Below are 22,047 nucleotides of genomic sequence, written 5' to 3' on the forward strand. Positions count from 1 at the left end.
TTTTTTTTAAACTAAAAAAAAACTTTAATAAGTTGTATTAAGATGCTTTATTTAAGTAAAAGTATCAATACCAACTGTAAAAATACTTCAATAAATGCGTAGGCCAACTTCAAATGTACAGTCGTTTCACAATGTTCTATTATTTTACACATAATATATTATTTCATATATTTTAATTATTGTTATATTTGATCTGTTTCCTTTGTGTGCAAGAAAATATGTATTCATACACTTATACTATTCACATAAAGATAGTTACTTATATATTATTGATAGGACATATGCACACCAGACTTCACGGATTGTTGCTTTATTTCTTATTACTGCATTGTTAAGGAGCTGAAGCCTAAGATTTTTACTCTCTTATACTTGTGTAATGAAATGTAACAGTAAATAACTTGAGCTAAAAATACCACAAAACTGTGTGCATAGTACTTGAGTAAATCAAGCCAATATGTTAATAACATAAAAAATAATAAAGTTTATTTATATAGCCCTTATCAAACAAGCAATTACAAGGTGCTTTACAAGACAGATATAAAAAGAACATAAGATAGAAAACAATACCAGTTACACACACATTCCTGCATACACAGTACATCATTAATATAAATATGAAATAAATGACTATATATAGTAAAATAAATCGATATTGTAATAAAGCACTATGATTACAAGTGAGTTTTCAAAAGTGAATATACTGGAAGATATTGAATTTGCAAGTCTGAGAGTTTCGGGCAGGTCATTCAATAGTAGTGGAGCCCTGACAGAAAAGACTCTGTCTCCTTCAGCCCTCAATCTTGCATTCAAAATTCAAGATTCAAGTTCAAGATGTTTATTGTACAAGTTATACAAGTACAATCATGTGAAATACTCTGGCTGGGAGACTCCATAACAGAAAACGTGTAAATAGATATATCTAAAAAAAAAAATACATATAAAATATTATAACAAAATATAAAAAGCTATTAAAATATATGTATTTAATATATACACACACATATATAATGCCTGTGTTTTGAGACTCCTGTCCCTCCTACTTGAGAACAACAGGGAGAACAGGCTACTGTGTGGCTGTGATCTGTCCAATGCTCCTCATTAGGTTCCTGATCATAGAGAAGAATCACAAGTCTACACCATAACAGTATTGATTCACCACAGGACATATCAACATAACCTCCACGTTTTTTCGAGGCAGTTAACCTGTCCGACGCCCATCGAAGGCACCGCGGGAGGGGCGGGACTTGTGAGTGGTCGTCACGTCGGGGCTGGCCCACAGACAGGCTGAGCACACACGGAGCGGCGCCATGCACTATCGTCTGACCGACAGCTAGCCCGCAGAAATGCCTCATGAAGACCTCGACCCAGCCCGAAATGCTCAGCTCGGGGCTCACGTTGTCGCATTATTCCACTGATACAAGATGTGAAGAGGGAGTACGTGAGCAGGAATGGCCGGGTTTTGAGTCTCACTTCACGGTTTCGCTCGGTGTAGCGTGGCAGAGGCGGCGGATCGTCTCCAAAGTTGTCGGTTAGCAGGGCGCGTGTGAAGGATCGGAATTAAAGGCGCAGTGCACCCTGCTGCAGTCGCAAACATGCAGAAGCAGCAGAGCGATTTGGACCGAGAACGACAGTACTGTGAACTTTGTGGGAAAATGGAAAACCTCCTCAAGTGCGGTAGGTGCCGGAGCTCCTTTTACTGCAGCAAGGACCATCAGAAACAGCACTGGAAGAAACACAAGCTCAGTTGTAGGGAGGCGGACAAGGCGCAGGTTCCCAAACAGATACCAGAGCAAGCTCAGCCGCAGGAGGACGACGACAAGGCGCCGGAGAAATGCCCACAAAAGAAATGCTCCGAGCAAACGGACAGTGAGTCTGTACCACAACCCGGAGACACAGGGATACCTGGAGTCGGAGACACGCCGGGGAATGACGGCTCCAACAATACCGCCACACCTAACGGACAAACTAGTTTAACCCCTCTGAAACTTGCCCAGGAGTACATCGTCCCGTGTATGAACAAGCACGGTATATGTGTGGTGGACAACTTTTTAGGGACAGAGACTGGGCTAGGCATATTGGATAATGTCAAGGCCCTGCACAAAACTGGCAGGTTCACTGACGGCCAGTTGGTCAGTCAAAAAAGCGACTCCACTAAAGACATCCGAGGGGACAAAATCACGTGGATAGAGGGGAAGGAGGCCGGCTGCGACAAGATCCGCTTTCTAATGAGTCGCATGGACGACCTGATCAGACATTGTAACGGCAAACTGGGAAACTACACAATCAATGGAAGGACAAAAGTAAGTGTTGCAGCAGGTGAATAAATACAGTGGGGGTGTTTTCAGGCCTGAAGGTCGGTGGGTTATAGTGGATTGAGTGTTGCTCAGGAGTCAGCTCTGCTCATACACACCTGCCACACAAAGTGGTTTAAAATTAGCGGCACTCTGACTCTAGAGGATCAGGATCATAAAGTAAGTTGTGCATTGAATTGCCTCATTCATCAGAAGTCACACACCTGCTGATCAAACCTGCAGATTTCAGAAATTCTTCCATTCAGACAGAGCTTCCTTCAGTATCTTTGTCCTGTGTGTTAATTTAGCTCGACATTAAGTGTAAGAGGCAAGTAAGTCCTCTCTTACTCCAGGGCAAAGCGTGGCCAATGCCCTGAGTCAGAAAGGTGGAGTATTACCTCAACACAAAGCATTTTCTGTCTTCATACACCAAGCACTGGTTTTTATAAAAGCCCTCAAACACTTCAGACAACCGAGACACCACAGAGGAGATATACGGTTGATAAAGGTTTCAATGAAGTGAGCCACCCTGGTTAAAGTGCAGTATTTAAATTAAAACTCAAACTAGAATAAATAAGCACAGAATAAAATTTAGAGGACAACTTGTGTCTGCAGCAGATTCACAGTCCAGTTGAAGCTGTCAGAAATACAAATGAAAGCAGCTACCAGCATGTGACACACAGAGGTGTTTAATCTAGCCTGGAACAAATGAGTCATTGCTTGTTCATTGAAAAATATGTGTGAATCAATAGGTACATTGTTAGCTACTTTCTCCATAGATCAAAACTTGCTGAATGCACATTTTGCACATAAATTTTGTAATATGTAATGACAGATTTCATCTATTGGGTCTACACTCAGTTCATACCTAGGTACACCTAATTAAACCTTATGTGTAATAAAACATTCCTAAAAGTAAATCCTTCCTGCATCAAGGTTATAATGTTCAGCTTTATATAGGGAGACTGTTCTAGAAAGATGTTTCAGGTCATTTCAGTTTAGTTTAGAAGTTTAAGAGATGTTACTAATATTTAGTCTACCCACATTAGTATAAATGGGGCGACAAAATTTAAAAAACTTCTTACAATGAAATGCCTGAAACAGCCTGACAAGTGATCAGTAAATTTAATGAGCCCTTCTTTAAAGCAGCTCGAACAAAAAATGAACATTAAAACTTTCATGATGAGCTGCAACTGCATATTTTTTCTAAATGAATCATTTGGTTTGTTAAATGTCAGAAAATATTGAGGAAAACTGCCTTCACAATTTCTTCTAATCTCAAATTGATGACTTCAGGTTTTTTGATCTGTCTGCACAATAGTACAAAATCCAGATCACAGAAAAAGCAGCAAATTATATGAAGTGCATAACTGCAACTACATTAAATTATACATAAATGATTATAAAAGTATTTCAATAATTGTAGATTATTTTTTATATCAATTGGTTAATGTACTATATAATTTCAGCTCAACAGGGCTGTATTTTTACCTATTGTAGGTGCGCCTAGTAAACGGGTCATTAAATGTACATATACAGTTTCTACCAGTGCTTGAATCAGTTCATAAGCGTCTAACAACCTGCACGTTTTCTCCACTTCATGCTGCTCTAATAAACGCACACTGCTCATAAATGCATGCACGGAAATAAGGAAGACATTCTGCCACCAATCAGGATTGTGCATGTTAGATGACACATTTAAAACTCAGTCTTATTAGCGTAAAGTAACAGGGTGTGTCTGAAGGAGCTGTTATCATTCGACAAACAGCGGGATGAATGTGCCCGAGCCAGGGACCATCCAAGTCCAACAGCTGAATCTACTGCTCTGTACCGTAACCCCCCCGACCTCACTGTAGAGAGGTGTCAGGCTAAAAGATGTTTGCTGCTGGGATAAATTTAGTTCAGTATCACACATGCACACATATTGTCACGGTCTCGGCTCAACACAGCTTTGCTGAGACAAGGACCCGCATGTTTGAAAGTTGGCATCGCGGAGGAGAGGAAACTGTGGGCAGCCTCTGTTTCGAGATACCTTTTCTAAGAAAAGGACTCCGACTGTAAGCCAACTCATTGTCACACAGGTTTCTCTGAGACAGCGAGCAGCAAGTGTACTTTAATAAGTTGTCTGAACATCTTGTCAGACATGTTTAACTTTTCCAACTGCTGTGCACTGTTTTTTTTTTTAAAAAGCAGCCCAAAGCAATGTCGACCTTGCTCCAGCTCAGCTGTTGAGTTGCGTGTGACCTCCGACTCTTCCTTTTACCCTGATCTGGTCACCATGACCCTGTGACCCATAAAGCGACGATCCGCTCTCAGCTTCCCCCTCCTCCTGCTCTCCTTTGGGGAGAAAACACTGAAGTAGAAGAAGTAGACAGTCAGTTTCATTTTAGGCGTAAGTTAGGCGTAATGCTTTGTCCTGCGTCCTTTTTAAAATGCATTCAGTTGTTACTGTATTAAGTACACTTAACAAACTAATGCACACTAATGCAACATATCTGCAATACATTTTACATTTATGAAAGTTGTCATGATTCAGTTTTTGTTAAAACTGTTGAGATTTTGCTCACCACATGTATATCAGTGATGGTGGACTGATGTTAAAAACACAATTTAATTTAAACAACACCACAGACAAACTGCATTCTCCAAAATGACCCTGAAGTTGAATCTGTAGAAAAACTGAACATGATAATCCTAATGAAGGCAGGATTTACTGCAGGGCTGCAGATTTTACAGTGTCTAACTTGTCAAATGTCTCCATCTGAACTTGTTGTGCCTCTTCTTTCAGTTTTAGAGGAAAAAATAAATAGTTATATCATGTGCTGACTTGTTCAACCATGTCAACAGGTTTTATTGTCATGTTCACCATTTATTTGCAAAATAGCTTTCATGTTTCATTCAGTTTTGGGAAATATAGTTATTGAAGATTGCCACTGTTTTGGCCTTGGTGCATTGCCAAGTTTGAAGGTCAAGGTAGAGAGAGTTCAGTATAAAAGTCAGACCATGAAAGGATTAGGATTAGCACACAAAAATTGATACTATTAAACACTAAACTAAGCCCCGTCAGCGTAGACACTGTTTAATATGTGTCACCTTGCCATATCACATTCAGTTATCACAGTGTGTGACATTTAAGGGATCCGGCAGTAAAAGAGCACATGTTGGATTGAAGCCTGTGTCCTTTGTTTTGCATCAGGTACTGGGTTTTCTCAGAGCTCTGATGGCCGTATGCTGTTATTTTTAGGCTGCTCCTCCTGTCCAGTTGTGTTTTTTTCCCCCGTCTTGTTCTGAGTAGACATAAAACGTTTTCCAGTAAGCACATTACTGCAGTGAGCGATCAGTGTGTGCAGCTGGCCACTGAGTCAAACGCTGTTGAGAACTTGACTTCCTTACCTACTGCCCTAGTTGCCTTGGCAAACACACGCCTGGACTGTGACCAGCAAAAATCAGCATGACTTGCACAAATGGAAGGCTGCCAGTATCAATGGCTCAAAGGGATACAACACAATGTAAGCACAATTCGCATTGGGAAAGATAGAGGAAAAAGATTTTGCCCAAATAGTTATTTAATGTCATTGTTCCCATTTCCCGTCTTCACTTGATAACATTGTGGGAAGTCGCAGGCAGCAGGACGTGTTTGTTTCTCAGCAGTTCCAGCACGTTGAATGCTTTCTGATGCCATTATAACATTACCACTGAACATATAAAGAAGTTTGAGTTTATTGTCCTGTTACTGACTCACTGCTCCCCACTGAATGTTAGTACGTCCAGCATGTTAAAACTATAGCTGCTGAGCTCAGGCTGCATTATTACCATTCTTACTGCCAGCGTTCAAGGCTATCCTGTATACAGTTATGTTGTACCTGAAACATGATAACTTCATCTAGCATGCCATCGGGTTAGTATTGATATTAATTATTGCATTTACATGGACCGGAGACAATAACATGAATACCTTTAAAATGTTTTGCAAGCCAATGCAGTAACCATATATATATATATATATATATATATATATATATGTATGTATTTACACACACACGCACACATGCATATAATTATTTTTCTTTATTTAAATTGAGGAACTAAGCATAACGGCTGTTTGAGGCATATTTGTGATATTAGTCTGAGTAAAAAAAAAAATTGATGCAATACAATCACATACTGAGGTTTATTTTGTATATCTGATGGAGAGATAACTTACTATAGATTCAATTTAATAAGAAAATACAACTTGACTAAGTACAACTGGATTTAGATAAATATTTATACCAATCATGAAAACCAACTCTCTTTGTATTTTATTTTATCTGAAAAAGATATTTTTACTTTATTTTTCATTTTATATTGCAAAAATGAGTGTTTGAAACCATATAATAATAATAATGAACTTAGGCACTTAATCACATTGATGAAAAAACTCCTGTGGATTTTTTTTGCTGCCATAAAACAGTCCTGCCGTGATTTGAAAAATGTCCCGCTTTTCTATCAGTAACTGCCTGCTTACTGATAAAAAATCTTTTAGTATCGTTTGTATCCTCTGATGCTATACAACATATCATTCAACTCGTGCTCAACGATCCCTTCACTTCCCATTGTCTGTTAAAGCTGCTGAAATTTGGAGGGAAAAAAAAATCTATCCCCCTCTCCCCGTGGTGGCGGTTGATTATGAGTTACTGAACTTTAATATTGTCAAATGTTGACTTATTTGTTGCGCCATTTGTCACGTCACTGACTGACTGTGGACCCAACTGCTTTCATAAGGAAACTGACCGTTGACCTAAATCTTAAAGCCCTATAGAGTAAGTAGGGTAGAGGAAGTCATGTGGTGGTGGTCCTCTGAGTGTTGGAGCCGGCTGTACATTATGCTATAGGCCGCCCGAGCCGGTCGTTCCTTCCTCCTACAGTACCAGCATGCTCAGGGGCAGCACCTTGAATGCCACTTTTTCCTGCTTATTGTTTCACAATCAGACAGTCTGCAATAATGTCATAATTCTGTGGTTAGTCAGAACAGACTCATCCATCATCTGTGGTCAAGTATGAGTCTTGATGGAATGACGAATCCTTTCTTAACTCTCTAATCCATCAGTGGCTTTTCAACATCACATATTACAAAACAATGCTGCACGCTCTGAGGAGTTTCTTTGATTTATTTATATTGTATTTATCAGAGTAGTAGAGATAAATGAAGACCTGTAGTTTGAGTAATATCTTCTTTTCTTCTATCTTTTACAGAAGGCGTAATATAACAACTGTGTTCACTCAGGAAGATGGATTTTTGCATTCAGCTCACATATATTTTCTATCACATTCTAACCTTGATCACACGTTTATCTCGTCGTTTACTATGGCGTGACTGTTGAAGCGGCACCTGGCCACAATCCAAACGGAGCCTTGAGAAAGAGGTCTTCTGTTTTTGACTGTTTGCAGCTGTCGAGTGGAAGACAGGGAAGATTTATGGAGGGTGGAGCAACACCAGAATAATTGTGTGTTTTTAAAAAAAAACATTTTTTTAAGGGATAAGGATGGTCTTAATTGCATCAATTTAATGCAAAATCAGTTAAGTCATTGGGTATAATAAGGTAGTAAAATATGTGTGTTCCTTCGTGTACGCCTGCGGTAGAGAACGAGAAGAGAGCTACAGTATAAGCCGGTGCTTAATAAAGGCCTGCGATTACCTGCCAAAGCAACGCCGCCTTTCTTTTTTACTCAACTTTTTTGACCGTTGACTCAAAATGATCTTTTCAAGTGATGTTTCTTGCTGCGCTCAATCTTCCACCACTGGCAGCTTCTAAGTATCAGTGACTGATCCAATTACAGAATGAGCTCACTTGGCTCTCGTACAGGCACGGATGGAGGTATTCAGTTATGCTGAGCAGTCGCTAAGAAGTTAAAGCACTAAACAGGCACAGTACTGTAGATGTCTGCACCCTTCGGCCAGCGCTTGCTGTTTATAATTATAACACTGCTTGACTGATTGCGAAAGGATTTTTCGAGGGTGAATTCATGCTCTCTGACTCAAACGTGCCGCCTCGTCTTGTGTGATTTCATGACTTTGTGCAAGAGGAAACAGCAGGCCAGTTTTATCAGAGTTGGATCTCAGCGTTTGAGTTTATTCCAGATTAATCTTCGAGCAGCTCACAGAGGTCAGCCTGTGCAGTTATCTTTTGTTTGTCAACAGGACACACCAGCAGAGTGTGCTGATATCGGAACTTTTCTCAATCCCCTTCACAGAGTTTGCGTAATAACACGAGGGACAGTGCTTGTGTTTCCGCTGCAGTGCGTCGAGGGTGGAGGGGGGGGGGGGGCTGCCGCTGTATATGTCCTTCTATTGTTCACAGCCTATAGAAAAGAAGAAAAGAATAAACTAGGTTGTTACTTTAAACAGGGATTTCCTCTGGAGGTTGCACCACTGTCCGACAGATAAAACAGCGAGCTATCCCAAGCTGGGGCCCAAACTGTCTGGTTTCCCACAGTCTCCTGCGCTACAAGGTCTCCATCCCAACTGTTTGTATTCATGTTTGGATAAGCATCTCTTCTGTGAAGTGAGCAGACCCCTTGCAGCTTTTTTTCAGCTCCACCCCAGTGCATGGCTCATATTATTACATGAACCACGGATAGAGTTCTTTGAGATTTCTTTCAGTGACTCCTCCCTTTCAAAACCCCAAACTGTTTTATTTTGCTTTTCTTTTTTTCTTTTTTTTTAAATGGAAACAGTGGGCTTGTGGCAAAAGGCTTTAATCAATGATAAATATAATATAGTGGTTGTTGTTTGCCATCTACATCGACTGGTGGAGCTCCTTTCTGCATGCCGAGGTGTCCTTGAACAAGACAATGAACTCCATATTGCTTCAATGTTTCACTGCTATCAGTGTGTAAATGTGTGTGGGCAATTGTAAGAGGTTCAGATTAAAAGCATTATATAAATGCAGTCCTTGTACTATTTATTGTATGGCTTAAGGTCGGCGGCAGAGCAACAGGCTAAACAATGATAAATATTACTCTCTGGCGAACATTGTAGAAGCTGTCTACTTATCTTGTGTTTTTTTTATTTGCTTGTGGAAAATGTAAAAAATGTGAGCCACACATGGAATTAATTTTCTGAACTTGAATTCACACAGTTGGTGCATCTCAAAAAAATGATTGACCTCACATTTATTTATCTTTTCTCTGAACTCAAACAGAACTTTCTCTACAAAAGTCAGAATAATGTAATCAATCAAATGTCGTAGTTTTAACCCCAAAAATTCTCTACAAAATAACAGCTGTTGATAAAATACATGCATAATGAAATTGATCATCTTGTACATAATATTACTCATGGTTCATCACTTAGTTTTTCTGTCTGGTCGAATTTCTCTTTATCCACGAGTCACAACGGGACTGTTCCTTCACTTGTACACCGCAGGGCTTTAAACATCCATTTGATTTCATAATGGAATTTTTATTATTTATGACTTCGTGGCGGTCATAACCAAATGCTCAGCAAACCACAAATGGCTCTACATAGCAGAAAGGCTGCGGTTCACTCTGGACTTTACGGAATCATTTTTACACTCATTAATCTACAAGCACATGCTAGATATTTACATTCAGGCAGAAGTCAATAGTTGTTTTTTTAAAAGGGAAGGAAATTCATAACTAGATTTGTTGACATCAAAAACACTTATAGTAATAATGTAAAGCATCATTTATTGATCCTGTGACAGCTGGCTTGCTGTTAATGTGCATGCCTGCAGAGTGGGGTTTTTCTGCAGTCTTTTCCACTGGCAGCACTCAAATGGCAAATTCTTTTATATCTATATATCTGTCAATATTTCTAATAGAGGTGCTGCTGGAAATCTACATTGACACTCTTCATTCTGTCAGCAGAAAATCATAGGTGTGCCATACTTGCATCTTTCCGGTTTTAACAGGTGTTGTGTTTAACGTACACTGCAAAAAGTGTCTCCTGTGTTTGACCTTAGTAATTATTTTGTTATGACACAGCAGGTCTGCAGTTAGAAAAAACGACACCAAACAGCCAAACTGTCTGGTGATTTGAATTGAAACTAACCAGTTAAGCAGCTAGTATCAATATAAATCAGACTGCAACAGTTTTGCTGTTTCACTACCAGCAGCAGGCTTTGTCACGTACCACAGCTGCACTAGAGGTATGAAGAAATCCCTATCATAGTTTAGTAATGTTTAACTTGTTCTTGTGCCTGCCAAATTATAAATTTATATTTTTTCCAACTCTTTATTATTTAGTTTAGTTCAAATAATGGAGTTAAAATCACATCACCGATTTCCTCAGCTGTCCATTTAATGTTGCTGATAACGGTGTGATCATATGCTTGAACCACACTAATTCTAAGGCCCTGTTTACACAACATCGCTCGCGGGTGAAAATATTAATAATATAAAATATTTTATCGGATGTGCCTTTCGTTTAGACGGTGACGGCGTTTTTGAGGCTTAAAAACGCAAAAAAGTGAAACCACCCTCCAGAGTGGAAATCTTAAAAACGCTCCACCGTCGCGTTCCTGTCTAAAGGGTAAAAACGCAAAAGTCTGCCTTAAATGCAGCGGAGTTTTTGCTGCGGTCTGCTGTAACCTAGGTGACAGACGCTCTTCCATGTGACGTCACGTACCTATCCTTCTGCTGATACCTGTCTGCTGCAGCGGGGCCGACAATGACAGAGGATAGGGGAGAGAAATGTAGTCTGAGACAAAATGGTCAGTTTTTGTTCGCTTCTTAGCCATGTTTTGGTTTTGGTTTTCAATTTCGCGCTACTAGGGAGAGAAGTAGAAGGAAGGTTCTAAACAGGCGCGGACTTTGTGGTGTTGTGGCCGCCTGGCGTGCATACAACATTGAATTCCACAAACTTTTGCACGCAGATTTTCCCCCAAAAAACGCTCGTTTTAACGCGGAATAAAAAGTGAGAACGCAACGCCTCTTTTGCGTTTTCTGTTCAGATCGTTTCCGTGTAAACATAGCCTAAACAGTATTTACTAGAGGCGTGTGTCTTAGTTTACAGTACTTCACTAAGTTTAGCCTCGTATAACTCACAGTAGTCTTACTTGAGATTGTCATGTGCCGTCCAGTGCAAGCTTGATTTATTTGGGGTCTGAGTTGTAGCTGTCTGAGATAAATTGAGAATGAGGAAGATAAATAAACAACAGCGCACGACTTGCGTAGTCCAGCTTGCTCTCTCGCTCTCTCTTTCTCTCTCACACACACACACACACACACACACACACACACACACACACACGATCCTCCATCTCCAGTCTGCACTTTGAATTGTTGATTTATTGAATTACTTTAGATGCCCAACACAGATTTCGGTCAGGAGTGTTACACTGACCATCGGCCTTTGTAATTGTGATGTAGAAGAGTTAAATTAATCTCTATATCAGCAGTGACGATATCTCATAATAAACAGAAAGCTATTGTCTGAAATTAACTGCAACAATGAATTGTGGTAAATGTAACCTAAGAAAGAACTTAAAGTGGAATTGGTCCTTTTCTCCACCAATATTGGATGAATTGAATTAGTTTTCCTTTTTATTGATAAAGCATTTACTGTCAGTATTAACACTGAAATAGTTCTGTAATTGCTCACTTGCACTGCCAACCTTGATATTGAGAAAACTAAGATCAAACTTGAGTAGCGTTTTAGCTGATAACCGATGAGTTCTTTGCAGCGAATGCAGACTATTGGTGTTATAACTGACTCACTTAAAAGTTATTTATAATGTCATTTAGTGTGTTAAATGCACGCACTCAGTTAAATCTGCGCGTGTGGCAAAACGTTTGCCCTTCAGTCGGTGTAGCTGAAGGCTTCAGCAATCTCGTTTGATGACCTCTACTTCCCTCTCGTTCACTCTTTGCCTGTGAATGCCAGTTGGCCTCTGAAGCCGTGCCTGTGGAATGTAAACAAACAGCAAGTGAGGTCAACCTCCTAATGAGGGCCACAGAGGAACGCGGAAGAATAAGTGGCTGAAAAGCTGAAGCTCAAATAGGGATACAAGGTCAGGGGTGAAGATGGCAACGGAAGAAAAGCTTCCAGCAGTGTAGACCAGTTTAATTTAGACCTTCCTCTTTTTTTCTTTAAAAAGAAATCCTTGTCAGTATCGGAGCTTAAAAAAACCCAATTTCGTTCAAGACTTTGATAATACCACTTTCAGAGTTTGTAGCAAAATGGATCATTGTAGATTAACCTGTATTTAAAAGATCTTTTTTGTGTAGAATCAGTGACTTACTTTCACATGTTTGTCAGTACAAACCGCTGATCACTGACGCCGTCTGTATTGCAGTTGTATTTTGCATTTTTCATCAAGGATTTTCATCTAAGCCATCTGCAGTCCTCTGACTGAAGATTTGATCAAAAGTAGTCTTCTGTGTCTCAGCTAGCCGGGTCCTCATGACCAGATCACATGAAAGGCAAACTGGAGTTAAATAGCACTTCGTATGAGCTTGGAATTTGCAGATACTAGCTGTTGCTGCATTCCACTTTCTTGTATTTTCAGAAGGTCATTTGTATACTCTGATCTTTATGTGCAGTCATTGTTACATGTTAGTTGCTGCTTTAGTTTACCTTTCACTTTTCATTCATCATTTTTATCAGCATTTTTGAGAAGTTTGTTAAATATTCATAAGGAAACAAAACTTTTGTATATTTTAGAACAACCCCACCTGTCATACTCACAGGTGTGTTACCGAACTTGTTAAGAGATATGATTCCCGGCAGTCGATGAAGGCTTATACAGTTTCTACAGCTGTCTATTGTAAGGAAAGGAAAAGGCGAAACTGCTGTGTCCGGGGTTTTTTTTTGGCGAGCGCTTTCACACCGTCAGCCAGCCCACACACACACGCACACACACACACACACACACACACACACACACACACACACACACCCCACCCTCACACATCTGAATCCACACAAACACGCTTTCCTCGCAGCAACTGTTTACCCATCTTCAGCCTTTGCAGCGTGAGCCGAGCAGTTAAGGGTGGGAGGGGTGACATAGCCGAGGATCAGCCAACCTTCCTCACGCTCTGCACGTAGCACAACCATTAAAATACTGCTCCCTCTGGAGGGAGGCCAGGAGTCAAAGTTTACAGCAGTTCACTCCTCTTTTCTGCTGCAGCCCCACCCCTATCCTCACTCTGTCTGTGCCCCTCTCTCTTTCTCCCTCTCACACTCACTCATACACACACACACACACACAGAAAAGCTTACTGTATTCCGTCTTACGGACAGGAAGCCCTTTGTCAGTTTGCGACCTTCACCCGCTTTGATTTCAAGCAGCCTTGTTTTTTTGGGGTTTTTTTTTTTTTCTGTGACCCACCCTTTTTTTTTTTTTTTTAAATCGATAAAGTGAGTTTGTGCACCCGGAGCAAGAATCCACACGCCCCCCCCCCCCCCCCTCACGCACACACACACATCTTTATGTTGAAGTTTTGTTGTTTTTGAAGGCCCTGATACTGTGCATTCCAGTGGTAACCTGCATCACTCAAAAGATGTGAGCACAATGTGGACTGACGCAAGCAAGTACGATCATATGAGATTCAGGCGTATGTGTGATGTGGATGATTTTGATTTGCTCTCATGGAGCATAGCAAAACGTAAAAAAAACCCAAAAACATAGAAAAAATGTTTTGCACGAAAAGACTTTGCAAGGCAATTACTGAAAAGTCGGATAAAATGAACTTTTACTAAAGTATTTAGACCTATACGCATGCATATTAATTTAGTCATTCTGTTCAACCTCTTGAAGTCTTACTTGCAAATATAACACATCCTATCATTTCTCTGTAGACAAGATAAGTCTGACAATATTCCGCTTGGCACGAGTGCAGGAGTTTAGTCTGCTGCGAGTGTTTATAATAATGTTGCTATGGGTTATGTTGATCCAAGTGTGTGAAAGAATGCGGAGGAACTTGCCTTTTGTTTGTCATATCACTGCTTAAACAGTGTATGGGGGTTGAATCTGCCCTCTGCATTTGTGCACGTTCGCCACTCACCTCAGTTCCCCTTTATCTGCCTTGAAGCCAGAGAAGACGAGCAGCTAGTCGCATGAAGTTATTTCAAGCCAGTTCTTACAGTGCGAAAACCCGATACTGTATGCTGAGTACAGCTTGAAGTGGTTGTTATGAAAATGATTCGAGATGATAGAGACAGATGGAATTTTTTTTTAGATCGAGTCTGTCATGGAAGTCTTACTTCTGAAGAAAAGACAAGTGTTTCTGTCACAGTCCTTCCCGCTGTGTACGAGTCACCACTTGTGTGACTTATTCCTGAGGGAGTTTCTCCGCAGTATGAGTGCTTTCACTTGCTGTTTACACCAAGAAGTTTACAAGAGCTCATAGGGGTTCACTGCCAACACCCAAGCAGATCATGTGAGTCTTAATAGAGCAGGAAAAGGCAAGGGGAAGTTGACGTGCAGCGCGATATCTCCGGTTTATTTTCTCGCTAGTTTAAAGTTTATAATGAGGCAGCTGTGTTGTGAGCAGCCTCTGTGTGTATCAGTCTTGGTGCAGGTGAGGCAAGGACAATGTGATCTGGCTGTGCCAAGACCAACTACTGCATCCCCACGTCAGGGGCCAACAAAGGCAACGGGAGCTGCTTCCAAGGCCAGCTCTGACTGACTGGATCCCTGCTGGGACTCGCGTTTGCACCGACGCACACACACACAATTTTAATGCAACCTTGACTGTACCCTCCTCATGCCAATGCAGTCATTCTGTTGTGCTGTTTAATGAGACACATGAGATTTAAACATATTATGCATGCACTCGTGCTTTCGTCATCAAGTGTCTGTTTTTACTAATCATGTTTTTTCATCTTCCTGTCTTCAGGCAATGGTAGCGTGTTATCCTGGAAGAGGAACAGGTTACGTGCGCCATGTGGATAACCCAAACGGCGATGGACGGTGTGTCACGTGCATATATTACCTTAATAAAGATTGGAATGCCAAGGTATGTGTGATGTGTGGAAAAAATATTAGTAGCCAATGATTTTTACTCTGATTTGAACTTAAATCTTCTTGTTTAAATTGTCTTTTTTTGTCGTATATATTGATTCAGTTGTGACTTGAAATGATCACTGAATTCACAAAACAAAAAATGTACTAAAAGGCATAGTGTCTGGTCTTCATAGTCCAGTTGGACCTCCTGTGACAAGGCAGCTTAGTTCTTGTCTCCATGTCAGTCACCACCCTTTATATCACCCTCCTTTATTCCACGCTGCACACCCCAGCACTGTCAGTACGTGCTGTCCGGCCACTCTCCTCATTTATAATCCCATTAAACACAGGGATCCTGCTAATCCAGCCACACCCAAGGAAGGGCAAGAGCGCCCTCATGCTATCTGCTCTGCTCTTTTACAAAGAAACCCTGATTATAGTACATGTAAATAATAATAATAAAAGCACACAAAAGTTACAGTATACACCAACAGATTATACAGCAAAAAGTCCCAACAATCAATTCAAAGAAAAGAGATTTTAATTGATTAAAATGGATAAGCTTGTCCAGTTTTACAAGCTTCTGCACGTTGTTCCACTTCTGTTGAGCATAGTAATTAAAAGCCAATTTTATTGTCTCAATACTAACTTGGTGATTTTTGAGGTTCAAATAGTCTGGGGACCTAGTGCAGTGTGACAATGATCTACAGTTAAAAAGAAATGTGAGATACTGAGGAAGTTTTCCAATAAGTGCTTTGTACATTTGTCCTCTCACTGCCAACAACTGCGTCCCATCTTTCTCATATAGTATACAACAATGCGTTCTAAAGACATCTCCAGATATGAACCAAAGGGTGGAATGATAGATGACTGCATCACAAGGTTTAAGAAAAGATGCAGGTGAGAAGCATATACATTTCATCGCCATAGCTCACAACAGTTTAAAAGGCTGATCGTTGCATTCTGCAGTTCTGGGCAATACATGGCTTATTTCTGTCAACGAATGTCAGTTCTGCTTTTAAGGATATTTATAAGAGGATACTCTTTTCTGCCCTATTAAGGGTGTAATAGTAGCATGCATTTTTGATTCATCGGAGTTTAAAAGCAATTTAAGATCAGTTAAAAATTGCTCTGCAGCACAAAAATAAGAATGCAAGTTTTGAAGTACCTTTTGTTAATACTAATAAAGCTGGACTGATGTATCAGCCCCAACAGCTTATGTTCTATCAGTGACATAATTAGCAGACCAATTACACAACTTTTTGTCAAACCCAATAGATTCCAGATATTTTGATAGAAATTGATGATCAACAGTATTGTAATCCTTAAATAAATCAATAAAAAGGGCAACACAATCCTGCCTGTTAATGCACTAGCTACATCATTCAAGACTTTGGATGCTGCCCTCACAGTATTAGGCCCGGGTCTAAAACCTGATTGATAAGGTTTTACAAATGGATTGCTAAGATAAAAAATGTTTTCACCTGATCCTTAACCAGTTTCTCTAGCTGGACATGATAGTTTAGACATTGGACAATAATGATTTATCTCATTGGACTGACCTCCTTTATGCAAAGCTAGGATGTATGCTGTCTTCCAAAGGTCAGGGATGCTTAGTTTTACACAGTCAGATTTAAAATATAAGTTAAGCATCTTAACTAGTAGTGAGGCTGCTAATAAAAAGAGCTTTGGCTCTAAATGATCTGCCCCAGTGGATTTTTTGGCAACACTTGATGACATGATTCGTAAAAGGCTTAAATGTAAAGGTCTGAGTGCTGCCATCAGAGACAGCAGGAGGAAATACAATGTTCATTAAATGCATCACGTATTTTCTTTTCAACTGGGATAGTGGTAGAACCTTGAACAATTTCATTAGGAAAGGATGAAGTAGGACTATGTGATAATGATTGAAAGGTGAGAGAAAAGTGATTTGTGGTTTGGATATTTGCAATTTTGTGTCACAGATGCATCCATTGAAATCAATGAAGATATTTTTTGGATTATCAGAAGTGTTAACCAGTTTATATTCATATCACTCAGGAAGGCCTGGTTTGGGTAATCGATAAATTTTAAAGGTGTTGACCGAAATAAATCGACACCAAGTAGTATCAAAACATCTCCCATCAAATGATACCTGCAATCAATCCTTTTTGCACCCAGAGCTTGAAAATATGACTATTTGTATGGATTTGCCCACAGCCAATCAACACAATCATTCTTCGATTTAATGTGACATGTGATTGGCCCACTGCCACAGCAGTTACAACCCATCTGTGGTGGTGAAGTCGCGGTGAATTTGAGTTAGCGCGCTTAGCAGTTCAGCAGCCAAGATGCCACCTAAACGCTCAAAAGTGTGGCAACACTACACGCCTGTTACAGCGGATAAAAGCTAGTGCACAGAATTGAGTATCGAATAGTACTCAACTGGTATCGGTATCAATTTAAGGGTACTTGAATTGATACTGGTATAGTAATTTTTTAAACGATACCCAGCCCTATCACTGAGGATAAGAAGTTCTGAGTTTTTCATATCTGGAAATCAAATCAATTAAAACATCTATCACACCCGTGGGAGCAGAGGGTGAACAATAAAATGCCAATAAGTAGCACTTTTCCATCATGATTTTTCCCCAGACAAACACTTAAAGCCAAGAGTTCAGAACATTTCTGCTTAGATACAGATGGAATGACAGAGACAGATAAAGTTTTCACAGAAATGGAAGCACCTCCTCCCCTAGTGGGCCGATCAAATCGAAAAAACACTGCAGTTATCAAGACAAAAATGTCAGGGTGGTTGCGTAGAAAGTAGTCACAACGTACTTCACACTCGTCTCACAAAGGTAATTACTGAATCATTAAAACTAAAACAAAATGTGCACAACCAAACTGTACTAGTTTACGAAGTCATCCTTTGAGTATGTGAGAGATAAACAGGCTTTTGCTGACTGTGAAGTAACAGACTATATCACAGAAAGTGGTATCTGTAAGGTGGAAGGATGCTTTCATGTTTTTCTGAGGAAACACACATAAATAGACAAAAGATTGTGATCGACACTATCCTCTCATACTTAACAGAACACTCTGTCTTTTGGTTATGATGAGTACTTCTTAAAAGATGATAACCCTTATTAACTGTCATCAATTGAGCAATTGGGCAACATGAACGCATGTGTATCAGGGACATGTCCTCTGCTATGGGACAGTAGACAAAATAACAACACATAATTGAACTGTACTTAGCGTAACTGTGAAGTAACTGAATCACCGTGGCAAACACTGCGGCAAAGCTTTGCAGGCTTTATCAGCCACTGATGTACTGCATCATGTCACAGTTGATAAGTTTTAGCCTGTGACTGCTGTTCCTCTTTGTCCCTGAGGCCTGTTTTTGCATTTGTTATCATTATTTTTACATTTATGAAACATTAAATCAACAGTAAGGTAAAGTGGGTTTGATTTTGAACAAATGTACAGTACCTGCACATGACTTGACCCTTTTTGGAAGCTATCAGTGGTTTCATGTTGCTATGAAAACATGCAGAGTGTATCAAAATGTTGTTACCACATGTATTTTATAGCCAACAGATGCTGATAAGTGACAATCTAATGTTTTATTTGTTACTTTTGAGTTTGATCAGTTTTCAGTGAGTGTTTGAGATCCCTTTCCCAAGAACCATCTTTTGTGTTACTCTGAGTTAACACAATGACAGTTTTAGCTTGTTCATGTGGATACTGAATCTTGTCCTGTTGTGACAGTGTACATCAGGTGGTCCCTTATGTTAATCCACCAAGCTGTTGCATGATTTCCATTGTCATGTTCATGCACAGGCTTCAATTATTCAAATGAGCCGTGTTTTGAAACCCTGTTGGACATGTGAATAATTACAATCTGGTCTCTGATTGGTTGTTTTATTGGGTGTGTAATGAGCTGTCTTTACAGAATGCGGTTGCCTGGATACTCCATGAGAGAGAGTAAAGGTTGATTTATGCTAGGTCGCTCAACGCTGTTAAGTGCCACTCAACATAAATGACATATTAATAACGTGATTGGGTTGTGTTACAAACATCACCATGGAGATGTAGTTTTGACTGGATTTGATATTTTGGTCTGTAACTTTAGATAGCTTGTAACATCCTTGTCAAATTAGTTTAGTTAGAGACAACTGAAACCTTTCACTGAAGCATATATTGAAAATTTTGTGTCTTTCTATTCTGCTGAGCGACCCACTGTAAATTAGTCTTAACATGAAGTTGGAATGTACCGCTTCAATTGTTCCTGTTACATATCCCCAATTTCCAACATTATCTCTCTTCTATACAAAATCCTTTTTCAAACTGTAACATGTGGCTTTCAAATTAACCTGTATGTGTATCGTAAGTCAAATTTCTGATAGAAGTGTGTGTGCATACTGTTCATTGTATAAATGATTTTCAAGTATCGTAAATCATTTCAAAGGCATAAGATAGCAAGGCTTTTGTTGTATTCCCAAGCCTCCCTGGAAGCCCCAGTGTAGAACATGAAGGATACTTTATACATCGTCACTCAGAGACTAACTAGCTTACAGTATCACCTGCCTTTCTTGGTTTCTTTACGCATTACCAATCCATCAGGAAAAGTCAGGGAATCACCCACGACTGTCTGTTTCATTTTAAATGATACTGAGGTTGTTGAGATATTTCAGTCTGGACCAAAGTGGTGAACGAACTGACTGGTATTGCCATTGCCATTCGTACAGCTGCATGTGGAGTAGCACGGCTATAAACTTTAAAATATCAAGGGTCAGTCAATGTTACAACACAATTTGACTGCTTGTTCTCATCCTCTAAGCTAAAATTAACATTTTTTGGATTGTACGTGTTGTCATTTAACATCAGTCTAATTTAGCTTGATATAGATTCCCAGCCTGCAGGCACGTGTTAATTTCACTGCACACTCAATGTTAAAACCAACTTGGCTATATGTGCATTAAAGTCAGTGCTCCCTTAGCTATCGGCCTGTTGCAGAGAAGGATGAAAAAAACCTCTCCCGTCTTCTTTGACCCTATTGTGCTTTATTTAGTTGTCACACCACCGGCATTCCCCCTCATTCAAAGGAGTATAAATGAGAATAGCTTTACTCCTCCAACAAAGGGTGTGAACCTTTTTTGCTCTGCTAGTTTGCGTGTGAAGAGAGGGGCCTATCATATCAGCAGTGTGAGAGTTTAAGCGGCACGCTTGCAGCAATCTGCTTTTTCACTCTCCAGGTCCTTTATCCAGCCAGAGCAGTTTTCCTGTGGGTTATTCTTCCTATCCCTCCACAGGAAAGCCGTCCCCCGCTGCTGCTTCCTATCCTGAGCTTTCCTCCTAGCCCTTGGAGTTGGACAACCCTTTTCCTTAACATTGTCGTCCTATGTTGATCATTTAACAAGTCTGCCATATACAGTATTTGAATGGATCTTACTTATTAATGCTATGTGCAGTTTTTAGGGAATTTCTAGCTTTTTTAATGTGGGTGAACACAACAGTAATCAAATCCCAACACATGATCAGTGCAGAGGCTTCGCTTAGTGTTTGCTTCCTATAGTCTGTCCTTACCTTCCTGCTATTGCTTTGTCCTGATTTGTATACATAATGGGGCTGTTTCTTCTTGTTCTGCTCTTCCAGGAACATGGTGGCCTTCTTCGAATCTTCCCTGAAGGAAAGGCCCAGTTTGCCGACATCGAGCCCAAATTTGACCGTCTGCTGTTATTCTGGTCAGACAGACGGAACCCTCACGAGGTTCAGCCCGCCTTCTCCACCAGGTCAGCATCCGAGTCTGTCCACTGCACACGCTCAGACGATCAGGTCTGCTTTGCGGTGACTCACCGCTCTAATTCTGTCTCCACAGGTATGCTATAACGGTGTGGTATTTTGACGCAGATGAGCGGGCCAGAGCTAAAGAAAAGTATTTAACAGGTAGGCTTTGATGTGGAAACAACACAGTCCTGTTCCTACTGTCTCAGGCCTTCTGTCTTCTACATTATCTCTTGTTTGTTGTCATAATTCACTTACAGGTAGTGTACAGTTGTAACAAATGCATGTTTTTTTCCTCTTTTCTTTGTGCAGGTGCAGGAGAAAAAGGAGTAAAGGTTGAACTCGGCAAACCATCAGACCCCAGCTAGTTGGAAGCCTGCGTCCCCTACAACCAGCCATTAAGTGCTCTGTCCTAAGAAAGTGGCCTATAGAGAGCATGTGTGTGTGCTTTACATGGAAAACAGCAGACTTTTGCTCGAGTGGGTGGAAGATCCATGCTTAGAAAAACAAATACACAGCGAATTCTGTTTGTTTTCAATCAACCTGGGCAACCCAGCGGACCTTGAATGTCATGACATTGTACTGAAAGGGATTGTGTGTTTTTTTTCCTTTCACCATTTTGTGGTGGAGAACGCTTACATTACAGCTGACATTTTCAGAAAATCACTTCAAACCGGAATTAAGCTCATCTTTTGCATATTGGTTTTTGCAGTTAATTCCTTAAAGGTACAGTGTTCTGCATATGCTTAATGTGTTATGCTTTTCACATGGAATCAGCTGTTATAAGCTACTGTATGGCAAATGTGCTTGAGTTTGCAATAATATGAGGAATGATCTGAATTAAAAACACAATTTTCTGACAGAACTACAGTGGTCTTAATTTGAGTTCATTTGAAACACAGCTGATGCTGTGTCATATGTGACTCCTGTTCTCCTGAATACATAAGCTATTTGAATTAGAACCAAGTTACCAAGAAACATACACATACATATACCTATGTCTTGTGATCTAAGGTTAATTGTTTCTGACT

The 22,047-nt window shown here is 40.1% G+C and overlaps 1 protein-coding gene across 1 annotated transcript; it reads left to right on the top strand.

The window, feature by feature from the left end:
- Positions 1-1,293: 1,293 nt before the first annotated feature.
- On the top strand, positions 1,294-21,881 carry egln1a (egl-9 family hypoxia-inducible factor 1a). The gene is made up of 5 exons (XM_062430145.1): positions 1,294-2,300; positions 15,141-15,260; positions 20,888-21,024; positions 21,111-21,178; positions 21,329-21,881. Exons 1-5 carry the CDS (start codon positions 1,593-1,595, stop codon positions 21,382-21,384), a joined length of 1,089 nt encoding a protein of 362 aa, XP_062286129.1. The 5' UTR covers positions 1,294-1,592; the 3' UTR covers positions 21,385-21,881.
- Positions 21,882-22,047: the final 166 nt, after the last annotated feature.

Source organism: Scomber scombrus, chromosome 12, assembly GCF_963691925.1.
Source record: "Scomber scombrus chromosome 12, fScoSco1.1, whole genome shotgun sequence".
NCBI classification, from domain to species: Eukaryota; Metazoa; Chordata; class Actinopteri; order Scombriformes; family Scombridae; genus Scomber; species Scomber scombrus.